The sequence below is a fragment of the Pipistrellus hanaki genome (genome assembly GCF_964339955.1).
Source record: "Pipistrellus hanaki genome assembly, chromosome: 2".
Classification (NCBI taxonomy): Eukaryota; Metazoa; Chordata; class Mammalia; order Chiroptera; family Vespertilionidae; genus Pipistrellus; species Pipistrellus hanaki.
In genome coordinates this window covers 180,562,095-180,589,775 of record NC_140504.1, presented here as the reverse complement: position 1 = coordinate 180,589,775, position 27,681 = coordinate 180,562,095, and the positions used below count along the sequence as shown (strand labels likewise).

Below are 27,681 nucleotides of genomic sequence, written 5' to 3'. Positions count from 1 at the left end.
AGCTGGCTCCAGCACACAGCGTCCTGGGGCCCTTCCCCATAGACGTGTTTTGTACATGGAGGAGAAATACACCCTCAGCTAATTTCAGCTCCTTCCGTCAGGTCTGTATTGGTGACAGCTGGGAGTCATTCCTAAAGGATTCCTGTGCGAGAGAGTGTCTTGGAGCAGATGGACTAGTTCTCCCTGGAGGCTTGAAGGAACCCTGCCCATCTGCTCTTCAGGCTCTCCCTGACTGCCTGGGTCTGTCCAACTCGGGACATGGCCTGGCAGACACACAGATGTCTGAGGAGGTGGCCAAGAGCTACAAGCCTCCCCCTTGGTGGTCCTCGTGGGTCCACAAATGTCCCAGCCACCCAGGCGGCTCTTTGGTTTCTGAGAAAACTGCCCTGGAGGCTATGTTCTGCACCTAGCTCAGGGACAACTTCCTTCCTGCTTTCAGGGCTGGAACAGGGCCAGCCGGCCTGCCCCTTCCTCTTGGATCCCGGGAGCAATGGAACCCTCATTCGTCCACTCCATGAGCACGTGCTGAGGTCTTCATGGGCCCCACATGATGCTGTGTCAGAGACAGGGAGAGTGATGAGGGGCGAGCTTCAATCCATGATGCCTCGGGAGGGGTGCGGATGAGTTGGGAGCAAGGTAGGAACACAGACATGGATGTTTCTCTCTCTCCTCCTTCTTCCTTCCTCCTTTCCACTCTCTCTAAAAATCAATTGAAAAATAGCCTCAGGTGAGGATTAAAAAAAAAAAAAAGTTACCCGTCAATCTCCCCTACAAGACTGTGGGCTCTCAAGGGAGGGACTGTGTCTGATAGATTTTCACATTCTCAGTACCTAGGACAGGGCCAGTGGCTTGGGTATGAATCTGCCCTGGGAAGAGCTGGGCAAGTCAGACTTCTGAAAGGGTGGGGGTGGAGAGCTCTGGTGACTGCCCCCCATCTCCTGCTTCCCACATGCTACCTTCCAGGCCTGGTTCAGAGGCTGGCTCTTCCACACACACTATGTGACCTTGGGCATGTACCCTAACTTCTCTGTGCCCCAGCTCCTTATCTATGAAATGGGGATGATAATAATACGTTCTAGGGTTGGATAAGATGAGGTAATAGTAAGAAGTGTTTAGTAGCCTCATAGGAAATCACAAGGCAGGCACGTGTTTTTGTTGTTTTTTTTTTTTTTTAAAAATATGAAGTAATATGTTTATCCAACAACTGTTTCATTAACTCAATTTCTAGTTAAAATGCCAGAGGGTTAAGTAAGGGAAATGGACAGAATTTGTACCGCTGCGAGGACACAGACAGGGCAGAGCCTGGCATACAGAGTGCTCAGGGGATGGATGGTCACCATGGCCCATGGGAGGCTTCTGAGCCACCTCTCCATGTTGTGTTCAGGTCCCTCCCTGCCCCTCAGGAAGCCAGAGCAGGAAGGGGTCCCAGGCACCATTTGGTCCCACCCCCTGGACTTCATGAACAGGAAATTAAGGTCCAAGGAAAGGGACCGCATGGCCCACAGCCACACGGATTGACACAGGAGAACAACCGGATTCCCAGCCGAGGTCAGACAGGAAACACGAAGCTCCTGATAGACTAAGTGATAGGGCTAACCGGGAGGCAGGGCACCGGCGATGCCAGGGCTCAGGACCAGAGGGGCTGGAGGTGGCGTGATTTGGGTTTGGATTTCACGGGCGTCATGTCACCTGATTCTCACGAGGTTAGTGCGCCTTGTCACCTCCATCTCACAGAGCGGGCAATGGAAGCTCAGAGAGGTCAGGCAGCTGGCCTAGAGTCACACAGCTCAGGAGGGGCTCAGAGGGACTCCAAATCCATGCTGGACAGCCTCGGCTGCTCTGTCTCCCACTCAGTGCAACGTAGCCATCATGTCCGGTCACCCGTGGTCAGGCTTTGGGCCAGCCACTCGAGGGTACAGACACAGTCCTTGCCCTTGAGGAGCCTGCAGTTAGCCGGAGAGGCAGAAACTAACCAGGGAGACCAGAACAAACACGGAGGGATGGCCTAGGAACCAATCCAGCTGGCTGCCACGGACTGTGTTTGTGCCACTGTCTCTCTACCTGTTTCCCAATCTGTAAGTGCAGAGAACAGCACAGGCTCCGTGGGGCTCAGGATGAGATGACCTCACTCACGACCTGACACGATGCCTAGGATGTGCTGTTGTCATTATCGTCATAACAATGACAATCACAGGTGACATAGGGACTCAGGCCTGCGGAGCTTCCAGGAAAGAGTTTATTTCTGACGAACAGGTGGGCAGGGTTCCTTCGAGTCTCCAGGGTGGGGCCCAAACATTCCCATGGAGAGAACTCGTCAGGCAGGGGCACACCTGGCTGTGCAGGAAGTGGGGGGCCCGCAGGGGATGGCTGGAGCCAAGTATGTGGCAGCGGGTGGAGTCACAAGATGGAAAGGCCCTGGGGCTAGCTCCATGAGGGTGCGGGTGGAGAAGGCTTGAGTGGGAGCTGGGCAGGGCTGGAGGAGGGGCCCGGAGGATGCACCTGCAGCGGGCAGAGCCACATCTGCACCTCCTGCGGAGGCGAGGGGCAGAGGCAGGGCTGGGGCATGGAGCACCAGCTACGTAAATACTCAGGCGAGAGGCTCTGGGGCTCCCGTAGGTTTGGAGAGGCCAGCAGCTGTGGGGACACAGGTCCTCAAGGCCAGACCTCCCTCTTGAGCGGCCACCCCTCTCCCAGCTCAGGAGAGAAAGCTGCCTCAGGAAGCCATCTCTCCTTGACTTCAGGAACCCTCTCAGCCCCTCACTGATCAGTGCAGCCCAGGGGGGACCACATGAGCCTGGCGTCCGGAAAGCCCCGGCTCCAATCCCGGCTGCACTTTGCCTTCTCAGGGCCCACCTCTCAGGGCGTATCTGTCCAATGGGGATGAGAGCCACTCACAGGGCTGTGATGAGGGTTAGAAGAGTGGCTCCTATGAAAGGGCCCAGTGTGGTGCTGGCACATCGTGGGTGCTCAGGCCTCTCCCCTTCTCTGTGCACCGGTACCGCCCTCTCTTCCCTCCTCTGCCCCAAGGATGCCGGAAATCTTAATAAGGCAAACTGAACCTGCTTCCCCTTTTCCTCTCCTCCCAACCCCTCCCTGGTGCCCAGAACTCCTGATGCTCCTGCTCCTCCCGGCAGGACTGAACTCCTGCATTTCTTCTCTGTCTTTGAGCCCCACCACTCGGTCCATTCTGAGCTTCTCGGTCTCTGGCTACACCTCATGTCTGCTCCCCAGCCTCAGGCTCTCCCATCAGTCCACCCTGAGAAGATCAGACCAGGCCACACTCGCCTGCCCAAACCCATTCCTGGCTCCCTGGCATCTCCAGGGTCAAATTCGAGCCCCTTGGGCTGGGGGACGGTGTATTCAAGGTCCTTTTGACCTGGTCAAGCTTCCCTTTCCGCTTTCCCCCATATACCTTCCCTCCAGCCACAACAAACCACCTGGGCATGTGCTCACTTCCATGCCTGACCCTGGTCAGACTCTGGTAACCCAAGTCCGAGTTCCAGCTTCAGTGATACTCAGCACAGTTTCTGAGCCTCAGTTTCCTCATTTGAAATTCATAGGCTGCTGGTGAAGACTGAGAGAGGGGGACAGAGAACCACAACAGGGCTAGGACTCATTCATTCTCTCCCGGGCCCCACACAGGCCTTGGGCTGGAGTGTCAACTGAGAACATTCCTTAATGAATCTCTGGACCCAATGGGAACCTGCCTCCAAGTCATCCACCCCCACCCCACTGTCCAAGCAGATCGCAAGGTCCCGGAGGTAAAGGCTGGATGAGAGTCCATTGAGTTCTGGCCTAACCTTGGGCAAGTCCATTTCTCCATCTGGAAAGGGGGGAGAGGGTGGAACTGGATGGCCTCTGAGCTCCCTCCCCATCCAGCTGCTCCCCAAGGCAGTGAGACTCTTGGTGGGGAGGCTGAGTTCTGAGCTGGACAGACCCCGTCTGAATCCCTCTCTGCCTCCCACTGACAAGTTGCGGACCTCTCAGCCCCCGAGTCCTCACTGGGTGCAGTGGGTGGAGCCCCACTCGGGGAGCAGGGAAAGAATGAAGGGCCGGTGGGAGGATTCAATGCCTGTAACAGCACCTGGCACACAGCAAGGGCCTAAGAAACTTCTTCAGCCAGTTGTGGCTGTTTTTTTTTTTTTTTTTTTTTTTTTTTTTAGAGTTGTTATTATTTCTGTTGTTGTCACTCCTCACCAGATCCTTTTCTCTATGTAAAATAAACAACTCTAAGTTTCTATACTGTAGCCTGTGCTCAGCCAAGGTGTCCTGGACGAGCCGGGCATTCCTGGCTGCCCAAAGACACCTGTGAGGAGGGACGCGGAGAGGCCAACAGCTAGCTCCGGGTTTGACTCACTGCCAGCCTGGCCGCCATGGAGGCGGCTGTCTGCACATAAATCCTGCCCTTTCCTGGACACAGACAACCTGGCTGCCTCCCTGTCCTTCGTATCTGCCATTTCTTTGGAGGGGAAGCAACTCTCTCCCCCTCTTTACACAGTGGACAGTCTTGTTCCTACTTCCATTTCCAGAGAAGCAGTACCTTCCATTCAGGTGGAGGGAGCAGGATTGGAACCCAGCCCCCCACCCCTGCTCTTTCCTCGGGCGGCTGCCGGGGCATCTCTGGGTCACCACACCCGGTTTTCCAAGGCTCCCATCCAAGGCGGATCCACCGCCGTCTCCCTCGGTAGGAAGGCGGCCTTGGGAAAGGCTCCAATGGTCACATGAGGCCCGGAGGGGGTGTTTGAGACGGAATCAGATCCCTTCTCAGGCAAGGAAGCTGAGATGGCCAGAGAGCCGCACACTATGCCTGACCCAGATGCCATCCAGCCACCTGCCCTCGGGGCATCAGCTGGTACAGGTGGCCTGTGTCCTTGGCCTGACCCTGGGCCGAGAACTTGTAGTAATACAAAGACAGGGAGGTTAGGGGTGGGGAGGTGGAAAGACAACTACCCGGCTCTCAGAAGTAGCTCGCAGGCTATGAGCGGCCCAGTCAGACTGGCTTCCAATCCTGCCTCTGCTATTTACTAGCTGGCTGGCTGAACAAGTCCCTGCATTCCTGAGTCTCCGTTTCCTTATCTGTAAAAGGAACAAATTACAGAACCCACTGGACAGGGTGTTATGAAGATTAAACGAGGCAATACCAGAAAAGTGCTTAGTACAGCCCCAGGCATCAGGCTAGAGCTCAAGAAATATTAGCGGAGAAGTCCCAAACCCTACTGAGATGGGGTTCCTCCCTCTCCCTTTGTGCCATGATCTAGTGCTCAGCGGTGGAAAAAAAGGGGAGGATGTACACACACACACACACACACACACACACACACTCACGTGCTATTTACACAACAAGAATTCTGTAGAACTAGAAAGCAATTCTTAGCAGGTTTCTCTATGGGATGGAACTACGGGGAGACTAACTTTTTACATTATATAGCTCTGTTTATTATGCTAATTCTACCATCAGAAAAAAAAGCAAAAGGCATTTCAAATCGGTTGTGTGCTACTCTGTGCCAGGCACAGTATCAGGCACCCTGGACACAGCATCTTTCACCCGTGTTATAGATGAGCAGGCCAAGTGACCGGACCAAGGACACGCAGCTTCTCAGTGAGGCCAGGATCTGACCCCAGCCGTGGGACCTGGGGAGGATAAAGCAATTCTGCCTGGCAGGTCAGGGAAAGCTTCATGGGGCAGGTGATATTTGAGCTGAGCCTGGAAAGCTGAGGAGGACTTCTTCAGGCCTGGGTTCCCAACCGGGCTGATTTTGACCTCAGGGGACATGGGATACAGTATGGAGACTTTGTCCCATGTCCCCTGGGGGAAGGGCGCTACTAGCATTTAGTGTGTAGAGGGAGGCCAGGGGTCCTGCCTGCTACACATATCATGCACAGGACTGCCTTGGACAACAGACTTACCTGGCCCTAAGTATCCATAGTGCAGAGTATGATGTAATATCCTAGAGATGCTATTATTTATTAAGTGCTTACAATGTGCCAAGTGCAGTATTAAGTTCTTGCAAATGTCATCAAATTTAATCCAACCCCATTACTCCACGCTGTCAGCGAGGCATGTGAGGCTCCGAGATGATACGTTACTTTCTTTTTTTTTATTTTTTAAAATATATATTTTATTGATTTTTTACAGAGAGGAAGGGAGAGGGATAGAGAGCTGGAAACATCAATGGAAAGAAACATCAACCAGCTGCCTCCTGCACACCCCCAAACGGGGATGTGCCCGCAACCAAAGTATATGCCCTTAACCAGAATCAAACCTGGGACCCTTCAGTCCACAGACCGACGCTCTATCCGCTGAGCCAAACCGGTTTTGGCGATACGTTACTTTCTTAAGGTCACACAACCAGAAAATGGCAGCTCTGGGTTGGAGCTGCCTGAATACAAAACCAGACCTCTTAACCATTCTGTTCTGCTACCTCCAGATGAATAATAAATTTAAAAGCTTCAGACCAACGGCTAGGGGGGGGGGGCTCCCGCTGAGCCTATGCCCCGCCCCCTTGTGGCCTTGAGGCCTTGGGCAAGGTGCCCCCCCCCCCTACCATTCCCCATCTGTCAAGTGAAGGTTGCACCAGCCAGTCTCCAAGGCTGCCAGCGCTCAGTCTGTTATCTGTAGGAGAGGGGCCCAATCCCAGGCTCCCGAAGCCCACCGCTGGGAAAGGAGGGGTGTGGGGGACAGCTCAGCCTCAGACCCAGGGCACAAAGAGCTCCTAAGGCGAGAGATGCAGGTAGGGGTTGGCGTGGCTTGAACCTTACCCAGGAGCTTCTCTCTCTAATGGGGAGGCATGTTTCTCTGCCACCTTCTTGCCAAGCCCAACTGGGCACCAAAGCCAGGCCTCCTGGGGCAAGAGAGGAGGACATATGCGTTCTCACAGGTGGAAGGAGAAAGAATGGGAGTGCATGCTGACCAAGCCCCACCACGGCCAGGCGTCTCTAGCAGGTTCATCACGGGTCAGCTTCCTTAGAATCCTGGTGGGAAAGCATCCCCCTGGCCCCAGTTAACAGATGGGAGCAGCAAGCTACATGCAGTGATTTAGCTGAGTTACACAGATAGCGCTGAAGGAAGGTTTGGGACGCAAGTGCTGACTCAGGGCGGTACACGAGAAGGTAAGTGAGTGGCCGAAACCAGTTTGGCTCAGTGGATAGAGTGTTGGTCTCCGGACTGAAGGGTCCCAGTTTTGATTCCGGTCAAGGGCATAGACCTTGGTTGCATGCACATCCCCAGGAGGCGGAGGCAGCGGATCAATGTTTCTCCCTCATCTATGTTTCTAACTCTCTATCCCTCTCCTTTCCTCTCTGTGAAAAAAAAATATATATATTGTAATAATAATAATAATAATCAATTATATATATATATATATATATATATATATATATATATATATGTTAAAAAGAAGGTAAATGAGTGGCAGTCTGTTTGTCTTGTTACCCAAGAGTGAAAAGTGTTTCATTAACATTTGGAGAAAATATATATTCAGTTTCTCCTCTATTTCCCAGGTCACAAAATGGACTACAAAAAAACCAAACACAGTGATTCTGATTTTTCTGGTTTACTGAAAAAGGAACCAAGGTTCAGTGGGCAGAGGCCTCTCCAGCTAGAAAGTCAGACAGGAAGAGGAGGGATGAGGGAGGGGTAGGGGAGGGATCAGGCCCGGTCAGGCTGTGCGTTCTAGCCGGATCGATCTCTCATTGTCTGGCAGTGTATTTTTGGGTAAGTCACACCCCCCTGTCTAGATCTCAGTCTCCACATTTATGTAATCAAGAGGCTGGACAGATGGTTTCAGATAAAGTCCCTTCAAACTCCTACAACCTGCACCTAGTCCTGTCAAAGATTCTTTTCTTTTCCCAGTTTATGTGATTTCACCGACAAGGAGATGGAACAAGGAACTCTGGAGGTCAAGGGCCAATACTAGCCCCAGCCCTTGCTCTCCATACTCAATGAGCCAGACTGGAAGGAAGTCAGTCATGGTTTGGGGATGAAAGGGGCGGGAAATGGGGAATGGGGAGCATAGGCCATTTCTCCTGGGACCAACGCCCATCTGCATGAGCACCTGCTAGGTTCAGGCTGACTTGTAGGGACTCGGGTACACGGATTGGGGGCAACCCCCTAGAATATGGGACAAAGTCGTTCTTTATCTCCTGCATAAGCATCTTGCAGGCCAGAGAGCTCACTCCCCCAAGTTAGCCCACTGCATTTTCATGAAACGTTTGAGTTGAAACTGCTCTGCTTCCAAAGGCTCCATAGTCTGGGCCAGTTCTGGTCAAGGTTGGTCATTCATTCATTCAGCCTTTACTGACATGCACTGTCGGCCAGGCTCTGGGCCCACAGATACAATGAGTAAGAGACGGTCTCTGCCCTTGGGGAACTAACTATGTGCCAGACGGTATGCCAAGGCCAGAGGTGTGAGGCTGCTGGATTTAAATGGTTTGGCTTGAGAAAGAGATTCCAGGCTTCAATAAGCTTAGAACTATTTTATTAAATACAGTAATGTGAGTTTCTTTGCTGCTGCCCAATCCTTTAATATGGCAAATGTGCACTGAGAATCCTCTAAGGGGAGTACAGAGAATATACTATATTTCTCAAATATAGATAATCTGGAACACTTTTTAAAGCATCATACTTATTAACAGAGAACATCAGGGGACATACATGCAGCTCTAATGCTGTTTTTTCCTTTTTTTTTTTTTTTTTTGCCAGTGGAACTTGGGGAAGGCTTACTCAGAGAGAATGTGTGAGCAGGCCTTTGAGAACTGAGCTGGAGTTGGCTAGTGCAGATGGGCAGGTTTGAGGGAGGCCATTTACAGTCTTAGGCAGACTGTCCTCAGGTTACCATGCATGTGCTCTTTCATTGAGTCTGCAAAGGTCCTGATGTGAGTGACAGCGCCAAGGAGGTCATCAAAAGACCCTGGAGACTCCTACAGGTGCACACCCTGCCTTCTCAAATCACCTCACTTCAGGGCCTCATTCTCCGAATCTTGGCCTTCAAGTCCTGTCCGCACTCTCAACCAGGGCTCTACTCTGATCTGAATCCCAAATGGTTCTTACAAGAGTATCTCAACTGGATCCCAGCCTTAACCCCTTTCACACCTCAGCCTAGCCCTTGGCACCCAAACCCACTCTCTCAGCAGTTTGCTGACCCTAACCTAAACCCTCTCTCGGATTCAATCCCTGCCTGCCCAATTCGGTGCTGCCCCGTGGTCCTGATACACACATGATGGGCCTCCATGTAGTCTTGGCCCATCCTTGGAGACGGTTCCACCCCCTGTCTAACCCTGACTGTACCCCCATTCCAATCTGTGTCTGTCCCCAACGCTGTCCGAAACCATTCTTACGCGGGCCCATCTCCAGCTCCAGCCCCAGGACAACTGGCAGCGGCCCTTTCCTTGGCCAGCTCTGCTTCGGCCCATTCCCATGTGTCCCTCCTGGGTGCCCTCTCCAGCAACCAGGGACTTACCCCCAACTTCAGTCTATCTCAGGCCCCGCCCCTCACCGCAGCCACGCCCCCGCACTAATTCTGATAGGCCCCTGACCCTGCCGGCGTCCCCGCCCCCTGGCAATGATGACTTGGCCCCGCCCACGGGCCAGCCGGGACCCTGCCTCCGGGCCTGCGGAGTCCCCGCCCCGGGCCCGCGGGGCGGGCGGCTCACCTGCAGCTCCTCGAAGGCGTCGTCGATGCCGGTGACCTGGTGCTGCTCGTGCAGCGCGGGCTCGTCGCAGAAGAAGCACAGCAGCGTGCGGTCCGTGAGGCAGAAGAGCTTGACCTTGTCGTGCGCCTGGCAGGGGCGCGCGGCGCGGCGCGCGCTGAGGATGGCGTCCAGCGGGAAGGCGCGGTAGCGCTCCACGATGTTGGCCAGCTTGAGGCTGGGCGCGAAGGCGGGCTCGGCGAAGGTGCGCCGGCACTCGGGGCAGTCGCGGGCGCCCTGCGCCTCCTGCCGCAGCCAGTGCTCGGCGATGCAGCGGCGGCAGAAGTAGTGCTCGCAGCCCAGGCTCACCGGGTCCTGGTAGATGCTCAGGCAGATGGAGCAGAGCAGCTCGTCCTTGAGGCTGCACGCCATGGCGCCGGGGGCGGCGGAGGCGGGGGCTGAGACGCAGGGGGGCTGCCGAGAGAGCGCGGCGAGGTCGGGGGCGGCACCCAGCACCCAGCACCAAGCACCCAAGGATAGGTGGGGGGAGCGGGCCGGCGGGGGCAGGAGCAGGCGCTACGGCCCAGGAGACAGGGAGCACGAGGAAGGGGTGCGGAGCAGAGACTACCCGAGATGCAGCGTAGGAAGGTGGTCTACAGGCAGTGGGTGACCTGGCGCGATGGGTGCTGGAGGGAGTGCGCCGTGGCGTCTGAGCGAAGGGACTCCTGGCAAGAAGGGGCTAGGGGGAGGGGCAGTCTGAAGGCATGGGTGCTGGGAGAAGGGGATCCGGGAGGGGATGGAGGTCTGGAGGTGGGGAGGGTGCTGAAATCCCGGGATGGGTGCTATGGGGGAGGGGGGAGAAGCTGGGGATGGGAATTCTGGGGGAGGGAAGAGCCAAACGGGAGCCGCAGCACGGCTGTGCCCGGCAGAGGAAAGGAGGGGAGCGAGCACGTTCATCAGCCCGGTCCCGGCCCCCAAGACCCGACCCAGCGCGGATTCTTACCCGCCGCCGGCCCCGCGGCCACTGCTCCGGTCCCAGCGCGGCTTCTCAACCCGGAACCAGCCGCACCGGAGCGGCGAGCAGCCGGGCTCCCTCCCCGCCCCCGCGGGCGGGACCGAGTGGCTCCGCCCTCGCGGCGGGCGGGGGGGAGAGGGGGCGGGGCCCAGCCTGCAGCCCGAGGACCCCCTCCCTGCCCCCACCACCCTCCCCCTCCTGCACCCAGCTGTTCTGCAGGGTTGGCACTCGGAACAACACCCAGGTCTTGCTTAGGGTCCCTGCGGTGCGGGGGCAGCTGACTGGAGAGCCTAACGAATAAAAAGAGGAACATCTTTTTGTCACCAACTTAAAGGCTTGGGGAAAATTATATGTATGTTATCTGCATAGGATACAATTTTTAATATATATATATATATATATATATATATATATATATATATATATATATATATATATATATATTTTATTGAGTTTTCACAGAGAGGAAGAGAGGGATAGAGAGCTAGAAACATCGATGAGAAAGAAACATCAATTAGCTGCCTCCTGCACACCTCCCACTGGGGATGTGCCTGCAACCAAGGTACAGGCCTTTGACCGGAATCGAACCTGGGACCTTTCAGTCTCCAAGGCCAACGCTCTATCCAGTGAGCCAAACCGGTTTCGGCTAGAATGCAATTTTGTATAACATGTAAAGATTAAACTCGAGGAATGCCCTGCTTGCCTAGAGCAGTTGGAGACCCTCACATCCCTAAGTCCTGGGGACCCATTTCCTCTCCTCTTTCTTAAGGAATGTTTGGGAAGAAGTTTGGAAAGCGCTGGCCCTGGCTAACGTCTGATCCTAGGAGTTGCCTCCATTCAGCAAACATTTTTCCAGTGCCAGGTTTGTGTAAGTGTGTGGAGGTGGGGGGTGAGGGTGGGGGTGGGGGTGGGGGTGGGGTGGAGCAGCAGAAGGAGTAATAGGAGACCTTGTTTGCACGCCAGATGGAGAGGGGATTCTAGCGGGAGGGACAGCATGTGCTGAAGCAGAGCGATGTGAAGGGGGAGGGCACATTTGGGGGAAGTGCAAGTTGTTCTGTTCTATTGGGGGAGGGGCTGGGGGGAGGTGAAGGATGTTGAGGGCCTTGGTAAAGGGTTTCCTGAAGTCATGGGGTGTCTGCGCAGGAAAAGGACCAGGTCTGACACGGGTTTCAGGAAGTCTAGGAGATGCTCATTATATGGTCAGCAAATCGAAGGCAGCGACCCATTCTGATGTGTCTGCAAATATGCAGCGCTCCGTACACAGTGAAGGTGTGTGGCTGGATAACAGTGGCAAACATGTGGACTTCAGGAAGAGAGCCTGGGTACCAGTTAGGTCATGGTTGTCATATGCCTGCGGGACATGAGACCTGCACGGAGGCCATGCAGTGGGAAAGGAGAGAAAGCTAGGGTGCTGAAAGCATAGACACTGACATTGGTAATAGATTGGATATGGGGGTGAGAAAGAAGGAGGCACTGAGGGTAGCTCCTCAGCTTCTAACTCTTCCAGCAATGTCTTCACTGGGATTACTCTTTATTGAGGAACTAGTGGCCCGGTGCATGAAATTTGTGCACGGGGGAGGGGGATTGTCCCTCAGCCCAGCCTGCACTCTCTCCAATCTGGGACCCCTGGAAGGATGTCCTACTGCCAGTTTAAAGGGATCAGGCCTAACCGGCAGTCAGACATCCCTCTAGCAATCTGGGACTGCTGGCTCCTAACCACTCACCTGCCTGCCTGCCTGATTGCCCCTAACCACTCTGCCTGCTGGCCTGCTCGCCCCCATCTGCCCCCGCTGCCACCAGCCTGATCACTCCCAAATGCCCTCCGTGCCAGTGAGCTCGCCCCCAACAGCCCCCACCCCTGCTGGCCTGCTCACCCCCAACTGCCCCCCCTGATGGCCTACTTGCCCCACCTTTCCTCCCCATTGGCCTGCTCACCCCCAACTGCCCTCCTGCTGGCTTGCTCACTCCAAACTGCCCCCCTGCCCTGCACTGTCCTGATCACCTCCAACTGACCCCCAACTGACAGCCTGCTTGCCCCCAACTGGTCCCCCTGCTGGCCTGCTTACCCCCAATTGCCCCCCCCCCCCCAGCCTGATCACCCCCAATGCCCCCCCTCCACCAGCCTGATCACCCACAACTGCCCTCCCCTCTTGGCCTCTAACCATCTCTACCTCCGCCCTGCCACCATGGCTTTGTCCAGAAGAACATCCGGAAGGTCTCCTGGGAGGTCTCCCAGCATAATTAGCATATTAGCCTTTTATTAGTATAGATAATTTAAGGAAGAGCTTGAAGTTTACTCCTCTGCTGCTTATGTGTCCCCCATCACACCATCACTCGGTCCCCTGTCTCCATCGTTGCCAGTGATTCCTTCACTTTTTCTTGCAGTCAGAGCCCTGATTTTATTCAGGTGGTTCCCCTCCTCGTGTGACCCAAGAAGTGAGCCCCGTTTGGTCCACGTCCATTGTGGTGGCCACATGCCTCTTGCCAGTGACGTCTTGGGCTTGGAAACGTGAGGCAGGTCTGGCCTGAAACACCAAAGGGGAGGGGGCTTCTAGAAAGCATCTCTTCACTTTAAAAATCAGCCTACCCACTTCTCTGGGTGTGGACGTAGTTGGCGGCGATGCTTGGATTGCCCCAGCCATCTTGGTCTCAGTCTGAGGATGCAGCCAACACCTGACTGAATCCAAGAGGGTGCTAGGGAAGAGGAGCTGGCTGGCTGAGACAGAGCCTGGACTGTGAGATGGTCCATCTTATTGCGTAAGCAAGTTTAATAGCCTGTGCTGTCACTTGGCAACCAAAAGAATCACAAATGATATGCTGATATGCATGCCCATTTAAAAAAATGATTTATTTATTTATTTATTTTTGTCAGGAGGGCATGGTCTAAATCAGTGGTCGGCAAACCGCGGCTCAAGAGCCGCGGTTTGCCGCTCTGTTGACTAATGAGTTTGCCGACCACTGGTCTAAATTATTGAATTATTTGATGAAAATTAAAAAGACTTCATTTAGTCAACATATAATCCATACTCCTCTTCTATAGCAACAAAGTAGCTGGAAAAATGTCTGGTCAGCCAGAGACCCCACACTTGCCAGCTGCTCTGAGTGTGGCTTCCTGACTGAGTCCTTTTCAGTGAGATGTAAGTGAAACAGCCCTTAAGGCACTAGGTTTTTGCTCCTCCGTGTTCCATTGAGTGGGAATACAGATGTGTTTACCTCACAGGGTCTGACAGAAGGAACCTGTAGGGAGCGGAGCCACCTACAACGTGGACTAGCTGGAGTGTGAGAAATGAATTCCCATCTTCTATAAGCCGCTGCATTTGGAGTCTCTGTTGCAGCAGCTTCACATTCCCAGTGCTATTCTATATCTGTTTTGAGAAGAGACTCTGGTACTATTGAATGCTATTGTCTAAATAGCTACTTTCAGTAGCCATGTTCCTCTTCATAGTTAGCGCCAATCTCTTCCAAAGCGTATGGAAAGTGGTTTCTTCTGGCTGAAACTTACAGCCTCTTTGACCTTTCACAACGCTTTCCAGCTTTTAGCCTTTTCACCCCTGGAGCTGTTTGTTCTTCTTCTGACTTTACTTCGTCTCAGTTCCCAAAGGAAAAAAACAACAGGCCCAGAATGGTGTCATTTGTGCTAAAAGCCAGTGATGCCAAATCTAATACCTGGTCTGTCATTGCCAGAAACGAAGTTGGTTGCTTATGCAAGCAGCGATTCATTAACTTTTATAATCTTATTCAATCAGTCTGGTATTTTTCTGGTCCAGCACCAGTAAGGTAATCTGTCACATCGTCCTCCTCTCCATCCCCCTTAGAAAGAAGAGGCATTTGACATCATAAAAACCCTTTCTTTTCCTCCAAGCCCCCAAGCAGTCATTTTCCTTTCACTGATTGAAAGAAACTCCCTTTCCCCTCCCTTCTTTCTGTGCGGTCCTCCCGTTTTGTACAGCTCCGTGGAGCGTCCTTCTGGTTGCTGATGGGATGCTGCCCTACTCATGGATTGTTTACTGAAGCCAATGAGCTGTTCAAATTTACTCAGTTGAATTTTGTTTTTAACACAGTTAAGGCTATAGGCAAACTGTTGATTATACTTAAGTTTGTCAAGCCATTGCTCTTTCTGGATGTCTGTTGAGGGGGTCTAAACCTTAGAGATCCTGATGGTAGTAAATGCTTCCATTCACACTCTAAAAAAAATAGCATCAGCCGAAACTGGTTTGGCTCAGTGGATAGAGCTGATGCCTGAGGACTGAAGGGTGCCGGGTTTGATTCCGGTCAAGGGCATGTACCTTGCTTGTGGGCACATCCCCAGTGGGGGGTGTGCAAGAGGCAGCTGATCGATGATTCTCTCTCATAGATGTTTTTCTCTATCCCTCTCTCTTCCACTCTGTAAAAAAAAAAAAAATCAATAAAATATATATTAAAAAAATAAATAACATCAGGAATTAAAAAAAAAGAAAGAAAGGAAGGCCCAAACACACACAGACACAGATATGAACACATAGTTGTACACATGTGCATTATATGTATAGCAAAAATCTGTAGAACTCTAGCAATTTTAAATGTGTTGATCTATAAGCTAGGATTATGGGTGGACTTCATACATTGTATATCTCTGTTTAATATGTAAATTCTAATCAGAATAAAAAAAAAACACGGTGGATCCTTATTATTCATGGATTTCATATTTGCAAAGTCCCCGACTCCTAAAATTTACCTGCAGCCCCCTAATCAATACAGGAGGTGCTTTCGCAGTCAGCTGTGGACATACGCCTGCACCGACTGGTGAACATTTAGTTGCCCAGCATGCATGTTCCCAGCTGAGGTCTAACAAGGCGGCCTCTGCCCTCTTGTCTCAGCTCCGAGGCTGTACACAAGTATCCGTTTTGTGGTCTAACTTCTGTCATGCTTCTCTGGTTGGTGATTTTGCTGTTTAAAATGGCCCCCAACTGCAGTGCTGAAGCGCTGTCTAGACAGTGCTCCTAAGCGCAAGCAGGCTATGATGTGCCTTAGGGAGGAAATATGTGTGTTGGATAAGCTTCATTCGGGCATGAATTACAGTGCTGCTGGCCATGAATTCAATGTTAATGAATCAACAATATTAAATAAGGCGTTTTTAAACAGAAACACACATGAAACACAGTTGTGCATTGATTGGTTGGTGAAAACATGGCCAGAGGCTCCCAGGAACCTGACCCTGTAGTTCCTTATGGGGCGGTGATTCAGTAGCTGCTCTTTCCATCTTTGGGGCAACGTTATAGGACAGGGCTGTGAATAATGAGGGTCGACTGCATGTAACATTGATGTATCTAACAGCATCCACCAATACCAGGTACCACCACCCTTTCCATCCAGGTCACACTGGCTCGGGCCTGCTCAAAGCAGGAGGGGAAAGAAAATGAATAATGAATATCAAGCCACTCCTGTGTGCCAGGCACCGTGCTAGGTGCTTCATATCCATTATTTTGTTTAAATACTTTTACTTATTTATTTTTATTTATTTATTTTTATTTCGGAGAGGAAGGGAGAAGGAGATAGAAATAACAGCAATTAGAGAGAATCATCTTTGGCTGCCTTCTACACACACACCCCACTGGGGGCCGAGCCAGCAACCAAGGCATAAGCCCCAACCGGAATCAAACACGGGACCCTTCAGTCCGAAGGCTGACACTCTATCCACGGAGCCAAACCGGCCAGGGCCCATTATGTTGTCGAATCCTCACAATAGCCCCCCTTGTTTGCAGATGAGAAAACTGCTGCTCAGAGCAAGGCTCCTCCACCCCAAGCTGCTGGAGAAGACCCCACAGCTGTGCGAGGGCCACGTCTGGGCCCTCGGCTCCAACCCATGGTCTTTATAAACAGTCCAGCTGGGCCCCTCTCTCTGTCCCTTCCCCACCTTTGGGGACCTTTGCCTTTCTCTGCAAGCAACACATGCACACCCTTCTCCTCTTCTCCGGGGGACCTTGCCTCCCACTCAGGGAGAAAGCAGAGACGGGCAAGAGATTCTCAAATTCCAGTCCCCTTCAGCCTATCAACGTATCCCCAGAAACGCCTCATGGCCGCTGTGAGGTGAGGAAGTGCAAAATAAACACAGGATGAAGTCAACGTGTATAGCTTTATTCACCCTCACCCCTCCCCTCTCCTCTGAAGAGGGAGTGTGCTTTCTGTTCAGAACGAATCCCTCCCCCTGGGCCCTCCTCTGATCCCCTCAGGCCTCCTCGGGGACCCAGCTCCTTCAATTACCCTCCTCTCTCCTCTGTTTGGTGTTTTGGTCTCCCTCCTCAGTGCGGGTTACTTTCCCTCAGCCTAAAAACAGGCTCAGGTTTCTCTGAAAACAGCAGTGCCCCCACCCGCTGGCTACCAGCTTACTTCTTGCCTTTCTCGAGCCTGGCCTCCTGAAAGGTTGGTCCGCACACCCTCTCCTGCCTTTCATCAGCCACACAGTCTGGCTCTGCTCCCCCCACCGCCCCACCGCACTCACTAATAATCTCCTAATTGCCAATTAAAGAGAGCTGCTAATACACAGTTGCTGCTGCAGAAAAACAAAAGGCAGAGAAACATTCAAAGGAAATGTGAAATATTCCTGATTCCACCACCTAGAGAGTATTGTTCATACCAGCTTTATGTCCTTATAGACCTTTTTTACATATTATCCATGCTCGCACGCACACGTGCGTGCGCACACACACACATAGACACACACACACACAAAGGAGGAGGAAGGGGAAAGGGAGAGGGAGAGAGGAAGATTTTCTAAAAATAGAAATGAATGCACTCGGTAAATGATTGCTTCTCAAAGCATGGTCCTTGAACCACATGTGTCTTAGCGTGGGTTCTTCCAAGGGCTGACCTTGAAGGACCGGAGTGAAAAGAGCTGACGTGGGAAGTGTGCGTAACCTGCCTAAGGAGGTGGAAGGGGGCACAAGGGCAGGGAAGACAGCCCCACGAGGCTGCAGGACGAAGCCAGAGGGCACCTGCTGGCTTCTCCTGCAGGAACCCGAGGGAAGAGGGTAAGACACGTGCCAAAGAACAATGCCACCCAAAGCGCAAGGGCGCTGAGCACACGTACACCATCTTTGAGTGTTGAGGCTGCTCCCCAGCCCTGCGATGCAGTCCTGCTTCTCCCTCAGCCACGATGCAGGTGCTGGCTGCTGGACTGAGGGACAAGGGCAGGACCACGGCAGTATCTGTGACAGTCCACCCCTGACAGCGACTTCGAGCAGCGTGCACACTGCAGTGGTTTCGTGTCCTGCCACTGCTTCCTCAAGGTGGTGGCCGGTCACAGTTTATGTTGAAAAGCAGAGAAAGGAGACAGTAGGAGGGACAGCGGAACAAGCTGCAGATCCCATTGCTGGGGTTGGACCTGAGAGGAACCAATGCTCATCCTTTAGTTCACCACCACTCCTTCTAAATGCCAGTCACCTGGGCCAGCATTTCCATTACCCCTGCCATTTCAATGATTCCTTTCCTTGCCTCCCAGTCTCCCGGAATGAAGAATTCAAAATTGTCAGGGGGCAGGGATCATTTTAGTACAACCATTATCGTGTCCTCTAGGAGAAGTGTTTTCCCCACACCCTCTGGAAACAAGAATTTCTAGTCCTGCAGAGCCTAAGGCTTTGGAGGATAAAGAACATAAATTCACCAAGCTAGTCATTGAGAACGAAAGTCATCGATCATGGCTTTACATAGATAATGACTATTTGCCTAAGGAATATAAATCTATCTTAGGACAGCACTCCAACCTTTTCCTCAAACTTAGCTATCCCTCCAAGTGATGATTACATTTCCTCAGGAGGGCAGCGTTTGGTTGGTATGGCATAGAGTAGAACGCATAGATAACAGGGTATGTGCCCACTTCCTCCATGGTCATGTTATGGGAGAAATTAGCTCCTCTGGGAGCCCCCAGATGGCAATGCTAGCAGAGACTCCATAGACCAAGAAGGCAATCCAGTGTCAATCCCATGAAGTCATGGAGGAATCATGGCCCCTCTAGGATGGTTTGGTTCATTGTAATCAACTTGTCCCATGTGGCTGGGGGCTCTCCTTGAGGGATGGTACCATATCAAGAGCTCGGCATCCCCTCTGCTCTGATAGGCTGGACATTTAGTGGCAGTCATTCCTAGATCGGCTTGGATGAGAGGGAGCCCTGTGGTTGGATCACGCGTGGCTTCCATCCTTCTACAAGTCTACTCAGTTCACTGGCCCATTGTGCATGGTCTGAGGTACCTGAGGTGAGAGAATGACTTACCGTATTTTCCGGCGTATAAGACGACTTTTGAAACGAAAAAAGTCAGCCAAAAATTGGGGGCAAAAGACCAAAATTGCACAAAAATTACCTGCAGATCTTGACGACAAAGTAAATCTTTTCTTTGAAGTGGGGGGTAGTCTTATACAGCGAATATAGGCCTAAACCTATGTTTTAACTGTAAAATTAGAGGGTCGTCTTATACGCTGGAAAATACGGTATTTCAAATGAATGAATCGTCCCATCTAACCTGGTTGTTCGGTACCTCCTCTGCAATGGGAACACTCTGGTAGACACTGGAATGAGACAGAGATCCATACATTTTATATTTTCTCTCAGAGGTCAATCCACAAGCTTCTTCTCCAGACTTCCTGAACTCTGGTTTTCAGTCTTGTCCTTTGCAGGTTCCTGATTAACTAGCCAAATAGTCAGCACTGCCCAGGAGCCTTCCTTAGGCCACTTCACCCTTGCCCAGTTGGGGACTTACTGCACTGCTTGACCTTCTGCCTCCTGGGAGACCATCTCCTCCCCATTACCATGCCAGACCCTCCCATTGTGGTGACCTGTCCATAACCAGGTCTAAGCTTTTGCCTCTTTGGCAGTTGGTCATAAGGAGTCTCTGATGAGTTCATAGGTGGGAGCTGAGGAAGAGGCTCCAGTGCAAAGGGGGGCGATAACCTGGGACCTGGTCTGCTTGTGTAATTTATCTGGGACCTTTGCTTCTGCTCAGGCCTGGTCTTGAATGTCTAATTTCCATCGTACGATACTGGCTTGCTGATGCACCTATCTGACTTTATGACTTGGTGGATCGGACAATACACACATTACAATGGGAAGCTCTGGTCACAGGGTCAGTTGGTTTCCTATGGTCAATTGCTCAGTCTCTGTGAGAATCCAGCAGCTCATGAGGTATTGATTTTCAAATATTGAATGCTTTCCTGCTGGAGAAAGCATGCCCTGGCTACAGAATCCTAAAGATCTGCACCGAAACCCTCCTACGGGGCTTGCCCAAGGTTCCCTGTGTGTCCTTATCTACTATAAATACTTCCATCACCATGCATCTGAAACTGGATTGGAGCAGTGAAATATATTCTGTCTCCAACATCAAGAGGTCTATTGAGTGGCTCTTTCTTGGTGGCAAGAGACACAAGGTACAATTACTTGCATTTACTGATCACTTAGAAGTAGTGATACCACCTAGGTCAGCTTGCGTGAGAGGAGCTCTCCTCTTGTGCATGTGTCTGTGAGGGCATCCAGAGTACTGGCCACTTCCTCTGTCTCAGGCCTGGTTAACATGACGTCATCAAGAGAGTATTCTTCAAAACCAGCATGAGGTGTTGAGGGATGGCAGGTACTGTATTGTGACAGAGTAGGAAGTTAACACAGCCCTGGGGTAAGACCATGAACAAATCCTGCTGTTTGTTCCAAGGGGATGCAAATTGCTTCAGATCTTCCCGAAAATAACTGATTGGGGGGGGGGGAGGGGGAGCGGGGAGGTTTTTGGTGAAAATGCATTTGCCAGAACAATTGCTACATATCAAGTTCCAGAAGTTCTTTTAGTCTGATTTAGTAAAGATAGCATGGTGCAGAAACTGCAGTTGAGGCTACAACTTGGTTAAGTTTATGGTAGAACATCAACACCTACAGTGATCTTTTAAAAATTTTTAATTTTTGCAGTGGCCAGTGTGATGAAGTAAATGAGAATACCATGGGGACTACCACTCCTGCATTCCCAAGTCTTTATATATATATATTGATTTCAGAGAGGAAGAGAGAGGGAGAGAAACATCAATGTGAGAGAGAATCACTAATTGGCCACCTCCCATGCATCCCACACCATGGATCAAGCCCACAGCCCAGGCATGAGCCCCTGGCCAGAATGGAATCTGGGATCCTTCAGTCTGCAGGCCAAAGCTCTATCCACTGAGCCAAACCAGTCAGGGCCATCCTTTAAGTCTTTAAGGTGATGCTCTCTGCCATTCACCACAGAGTGCAGTATTGCTTCTGATTTACTATCTTGGGGTGTGTGTGCACAATTTCAGATGCTTCCGTGTGGCCTTCCTACCATTATGGATCTTTCTGTACAGATTAAGAAACCAATGTGAGGTTCCTACCAGCTGATAAATTTATTTGTCCCAATTAGATATTTAGGGATGGGGAAATGGAGGTCTGAAGAGCAAATGGATCCACTGTGAGGTGGGCTTTTGTCATCTTGCCTCAATATGTCCCTGCTTTCACAGGAGGGGTCATAGTGGCTTTTTGGATGCTAGTATTAATCTCAGCCAAGACCTGTATCCAAAAACTATAGAAACATCTGGCTGTCCTCCACTCCCCCAGGTACAGTTTCGTTGGGGAAAGAATAGGAGAGTAGGTTCTATATTTACTTACTGTGGCATTGCAGTCCTTTCTCAAAGAATCCCAGCCTTTCCTTTTGGTCTAAGGACTAACTTAAGCATGTAAAACAGGTGAGGGATAGTGATTTCCCATTGTGGTGGCTTCCATCAGCCTTCGGATCACATGTCCTTGGTCTGTTTTGATGATGTTGGTGAATAATCCCTTGTTGGTTGCCCATTGATGTTTCCCCTTAGGAATGCCAAGATCTATTATCTATTCCTCAGGCCTCTGTGGTAAGAGCCCTTTGGTTGACTTTCTATCCACCTTCCTCTGGTGGTGAAGTGCTGCCACCTGGCCTCCGCTGTCACCATGGACAACACCCAGGAGTCTGGCCCCACAGCAGCCTCCCCTCGTAGCCATGGAACTCGGAAAGGAGAGCCACTAAATGTATGTGACAATCATTCCTCGAGACACGTAGGTCAAGTCACTACGCTGTGCACCTGAAACTTACACAATGCTGTATGTCAATTACATCTCAGTAAAACTGGGACCCCCTCCAACGTAAATAAATAAAATTGAGGCAAGTATCTAATAACTCACTCAAAATTTCCCCCCCATATTTGTGCTTCACTTTGATAATAAAGAATAACTGTAGGGTTCTCTATGTAAGCCTTACTTCTCCGGGCAAGGAGAATCCTGGTATCATAATAGGAACTTAGGGTGAAATGTCATTTATCGCATTCCTGTTATTTATATTCACTGCCCTAATTCTGGTCCTTGTTGCCAAGAGTGGTGAGTGCTTGCATTTGTCTAAGAAAAAGAGATGAAGGCTAGAAGTTGGGAAGGGCCTGGAACAGTGGAGAAGGAAACCATAGGCTATCTGTTAAATCTCCACAAAAAGATGAAGGTTTGAAGAATAGCTTGGCTAAAATTTGCAATCAGATCAATTACCAAAAAAATCGTTTGAAAAGGGGGAGGAGCTCCTACTAGTGGCTGGAGGGAATGCTGCCTGATTCAATGACTAGCTTATGTAAGCCAATTAGATTTTTAAATTAAAAAAAAAGTTTAAAAAATTACCCCTTACATTGTGTGTGTGTGTGTTTAATCTTCCTATAGAAAAAAGAAAAAGGAAAGAAAGGACAGCCACCTCTGAGCTGCTCCATGATGCCAGTGTCCCCTACACAAGCTCATTTCTCATTGCTCCAGCGAAGGGGCATCCTGGGAACACATTCAGCTGGAGGGCCCCCTGGTTCGAGGGAATACATTTCTGCTGGGGGTCCCACCTCGGAACCTTGTGCTTGCTTCCTGCAGTGCTGGCAGTTCATGCATTGCTACAGTGTTCATTGTAGCTGTTCTTTCTATTCATTGTTAAATCGCTGTCTCTTCATGCCCAAGCCACCCTTCTATACCCTGCTGTTGAATGCTAGAGCCAGGACTCAAAAAAAAATAACATTCTATCATTGCCAGTTGCTCCCCGTTTCGCCCTGCCAATGAGAAAGAAGTGCAAAGGGAAAGAAGTGAAGCAGGAAGGAGGGACTTGCTTCTTCCTATGGACTTCCTGTCAGCTTCCTATTCTTGCCAGCATCACCCTAGCAAAGCTTCACCCTTAGCAGCAGCTGAATCTGGTTGGCAGTTTTTCCAACACTTCCTGGCACCCGCTCCCAGGACTCTGGTGCCCCTCCTCAGAGGTGTGAGCTTCAGTTTTTTGGACCCCTCCCCCCCTCTAAGCGTTTGTTTTCTTTATTTAAAAAACATTTTATTTATAAGGGAGGAGTGAGAGATAGAGACATCAGTGATGAAAGAATCATTGATCTGCTGCTTCCTGCACGCCCCACACTAGGGATCGAGCTCAGAACCCCCACATGTGCCCTGACTGGGAATCGAACTGTGACCTCCTGGTTCATAGGTTGCTGCTCCACCACTACGCCATGCTGGCCGGGCCCTCCTCTAAGCTTTTCAGCTTTGGTCATCCCATCCTTTTACCTGATTTCACCAGCCCTGGATATAGCATCTGCCCCCGTAATTGCTACCTTTGTGATAACTCTGTGCTCTTTTTTTTTTTTTCAATTACCCTAGTTAATAATGTTATACCTACTTAACAATACATTAATTAGATTCTATTTAAATTAGTGTTACGGTTTCTGTTTCCTGATTGAATTTCTTCAAGTTTCAAGGAGCCATCCGAGCTCCAAGCACTCCAGCCAGGACGTAGAACCCAGAGGTCCATGTCAGGAGAGTGCCTCCATGCCTACAAACTCCTCTCTAATCCGGCCTTCGTTCCACTTCCCATCCTGACTCCACACCCCCAGTATCTGTGCACAGACAGGTTCTCCAGCTTTCTGTTGGTAGCTATTAGCCAGATCCCACAGTTCTTTCTGTCAAACTCCTGTTTCTCTAAGCAGAGATAGTATGTGCCCTGCTGGGACTTGACCTGATGATTGGCCGAGAAGTTATGAGAGGAAGTAGGAGCAGGTCTTAGGGCAAGTATCCTCTTGCAAGAAGTCTCTAAGGCGAGGCCTCCGCATGGTCTCTGGACAAAGAGGGGAGCCCATTGTGCTCCAGCAGAGGGGAGTGGGCCACTCCCGTCAGGCTCATCAGTGGGTCCTGGATGTGGCTTTCAGCCCTATCTTCCCTCCGGCTGCGGGAGATCAGGAGATTTTCAAATGCTGTCACAGAGGTTTTCTGCTTTCATGCCATGCCCTAGATTAGTAGTTTGCTAGTTTGAACCTGTCATTGTCTTCTTTCATCACATCAATTATACTGAACAACAACCAACCAACTCCACAAGTTCTTTTTAATGTTTTTATTGATTTTAGAAAGAGAGGAAGGGAGAGGGAGGGAGAGAAACATCCACGTGAAAGAGAAACATCGATCACCCCCTAATGAGGATCAAGCCCACAACTTGGCACCACAAGTTTTTTAAAATTATCCTTTCCTTTATTTTTTTTAATTTTATTACCATTTTCAATTGTTAGAGAGACTGCATAAACCATGATATTCCCTTACATTTATATCCTAGCCTCTAATTCACCATATGTGAGAGTCTTTATAATGGGGCTTCTACAAAATATCAAAGACTAGCAATGTTGCTATTGATTAGCAAGTGATCCAATCCCAGAATTCTATCCTAAGGATCTGCTTCCTACCACCACTTCTGGTACAAGCTGCCTTCGTTTAGGTGGCTAGAAGCAGACCCTGAGGCAAGGACTCGAGTTAAATTAGCTTATCTGGGCAAGGTCAGTTATATTGGTAGAGAAGTGGGAAATGATAAAGGAAAGAACGGCAACTGAGAGGAGTGCACTATTATGCCAGCAAAGCTTAATCCAGCGAGCAGGGAAACAGAGGGAGAGCAACGCATGTCTCAGAAGCGCGAGGAGTGTTTGTATCACAACGGAGAGGCACTGGTTAGAGGTGGATGAGAGCGTTGGCAGGAAAGGCCTCAGGAATATGGGTGGGGAACTGACAGGATCTGCAACAAGCTGAGTCACTTCATTACTTGCTTAAAATGCAGATTTCTGATAGGGGAATCAGGGACTTCCTGAGAATCCATAATTATTTTTAAAAGAAAAGTTTAAAATAATAGAACCACCAAGGAAATCAAATTATGAAGATGCAATTAACAGAATATGCAGGGTAGCCCCCAAAATGTATACACCCTTAAATAGCTCAAATTTGAAAATGAGACGTATTTTAATAAACTGCCTTTATAATTATTCGAAGTGTGTGCATACATTTTTTTGGGAATACACACGCACACACACACACACACACTCTCAGTGTAGATTCTTGGGCTTACTTTCAGTAAAAATTGGGTACCACAGTGAGGACAGTAACTGCTACCTGTAATTGGAGTAGTTCCTTTCATGCCCTACGCTAAACAAATAGAAATGATGGATAAAATACAACAAATGTATTTTTAACATGTAACTGAGCTCAAAAACCATAGGTAGAGAAGAGCCCCCTGGGGGTGGTTGTGAACAGCTTGAATTGGTGTGGGTGTGAGAACTGTTTGCATTAATGGTGGTGATGGGGGGAAATCTTACCCAAGAAATTGAAATGAAATTTGTCTTGGAGCTGGTTAAAGTAATAGAGCCTTTTGTGAAACGGCCCATGGCACTCCTCCACAATCTGGGGCACATGGGACTTCTATAGAAAACAACTCCCACTACTAAAAACATTACAAAGTGTGGGAAGAGAAGGACTTCTAGGAGATTAAGTCAGAAACAACTTGGCTGCTTCAGATGCCGTGTTGGTTGGGCGTCCCGGAAAGTGAGGGTGGGGATGGAGCAGGAGTGCAGGGGGTTATGGAGGGTGATGCCTGGGAACGTTAAAAACAAAGGAAGCAAGATGGGACAGAGAGAGCTCCGGACCTGATGCAGATCAGACCAAGGCCTGGCTAACCTCGAGGGAATTACAGCAAATATTGCTGTTAGAGGAGTCCCGAGTTGAACAGAAATTGCAAGACTCTACTACCCATTCCTAATCTGTCATTTTGTAGGGACTGACAAGAAAGAGCATGGTGCCAAAACCGGTTTGGCTCAGTGGATAGGGTGTCAGCCTGCGGACTGAAAGGTCCCGGGTTCCATTCCAGTCAAGGGCATGTACCTTGGTTGGTTGCGGGCACATCCCCGTAGAAGATGTGCAAGAGGCAGCTGATCGATGTCTCTCTCTCACCGATGTTTCTAATTCTCTATCCCTCTCCCTTCCTCTCTGTAAAAAAATCAATAAAATATATTTTAAAAAGAAAAGAAAAAGAAAAGAAAGAGCATGACCTCAACTCAAAAGCTAAAGCAGAGCCCCAAGGCACTGACAGCTGGTGGTTGTCAGCTAACTGCATTCCCTGTGGCTGAATGACAACTTTTTCTTTTATTAAAGGGAGATCTGAGTGGTGCATATGCCAAAAATTAGGATAATAGAACAATATCAAAGATTTTAAAAAATGTTTTTGTTGATTTTAGAGAGAGGAAGGGAGAGGGAGAGAAAATTGATGAGAGAGAAACGTCAACCAGCAGCCTCAAGCCCACAACCTGGGCATGGGTCAACGCTAGCCCTGGCAGGGCACTGACCACCCTGGCCAGGCAGTATCCAAGATTTTAATATAACTAATTTAAAGGAGATGAAATGAAGAATAGAAGGCATACGGCAAGGAGAAGCACTTATGAATAAAGGACCAAATACAAAGAATAGAAATAAACTATTAAAACACTCAATAGATGTTTTGAAAAGTAGACTAGATACAGACAGGAGAGAGAATTAGTAAATAAAAATTTTTCTAAAGAAACCACCCAGGCCCTGACCGGTTTGGCTGGGTGGATAGAGCGTCGGCATGCAGACACAAGAGTTCTGGGTTCGATTCTGGTCAAGGGCATGTACCTTGGTTGCAGGCACATATCCAGTGGGGAGTGGGTGGGAGGCAACTGATCGATGTTTCTCTCTCATTGATGTTTCTAGCTCTCTATCCCTTTCCCTTCTTCTCTGTAAATCAATAAAATATATTTTAAAAAGAAAAAAAAAGAAACTACCCAGAATATAATACATAAAGGAGCACAAACAGATGAAATTTGATGGACAGTACAGACTATTAGTAGAATGCATGGGTTCTGCAAACACACACCTGGGATTAAATTTCAACTCTGCTTCTTACTAGTCATAAGGCCTGAGGCATGTTTTTAAACTTTTTTGTGCCTCAGTTTTCTCAGATATAAGACTGCTGTTAGGATCAAATGTGTTAGTAGGCCTTACCAGTGAGTTATAATTCTTATAGCATTAAGTAAGAGCTCAGTAAATATTAGGAAATATTATCGAGGAATGGAAAATATGAAAGGTAAATTTAAAATTACGGAGGAGGAAATGAGAAGTTCCAACATTAATCTAATAGTAATTTAAGAAGGAAAAAATAGAGAAGGAGGAGCATTTGAAGAAATAACAGTGGAGAATTTTCTATACATAAAGAAAAATGAGCCTGTAAAATGAAAAAAACATACTGAGTTCTGAGTAGGATAAAAAATTTCCATTTCTAAACATGCTGTAGAGAAATTAAAAAACAATAAAGATAAATAAATAAATTGAAAAGCTACCGAAGAGGAAACAGATTATCCACAAGTGACTGACATTTTGCCTGAAGCCAATTTCTCAGCAGCAACAACAGATGCCAATGGAATAATAGCTTCAGTGTGATGAGGAGAAAACAATTAGAATCCTACATTGAGCTAAGCAGCATTTAAGGGTAAATGCAAAATAAAGAAATGTTCAGATACATGCAGACTGAGAGATAAGGCAATCTTAACGTCAGATTTTTTGCTCAAAAAATTTATGAAGGATACACTTCAGCAAGAAAAAATAAAATTAAGAACTCAGAAGGAAAGACCTTCTTTCCCAAACAAGATGAAACAACAAGAATCAGATTGACCTTCCCACCAGGAACAACTAAAAATGGGATAAAATGTGTAAAACAGTGGTTCCC

The 27,681-nt window shown here is 49.6% G+C and overlaps 1 protein-coding gene across 1 annotated transcript in view; it reads right to left on the bottom strand.

The window, feature by feature from the left end:
- TRIM62 (tripartite motif containing 62) overlaps window positions 1-10,739 on the bottom strand; it is a 29,421-nt gene extending 18,682 nt beyond the window's left edge. Inside the window, exons 1-2 of the mRNA XM_084873098.1 lie at window positions 10,631-10,739; window positions 9,652-10,101 (exon numbers count right to left, since the gene is read on the bottom strand). Of these exons, the coding sequence (XP_084729224.1) occupies window positions 9,652-10,059 (408 nt within the window). The 5' untranslated portion in view covers window positions 10,060-10,101; window positions 10,631-10,739. The remainder of the gene's footprint in view (window positions 1-9,651; window positions 10,102-10,630) is intronic.
- Window positions 10,740-27,681: the final 16,942 nt, after the last annotated feature.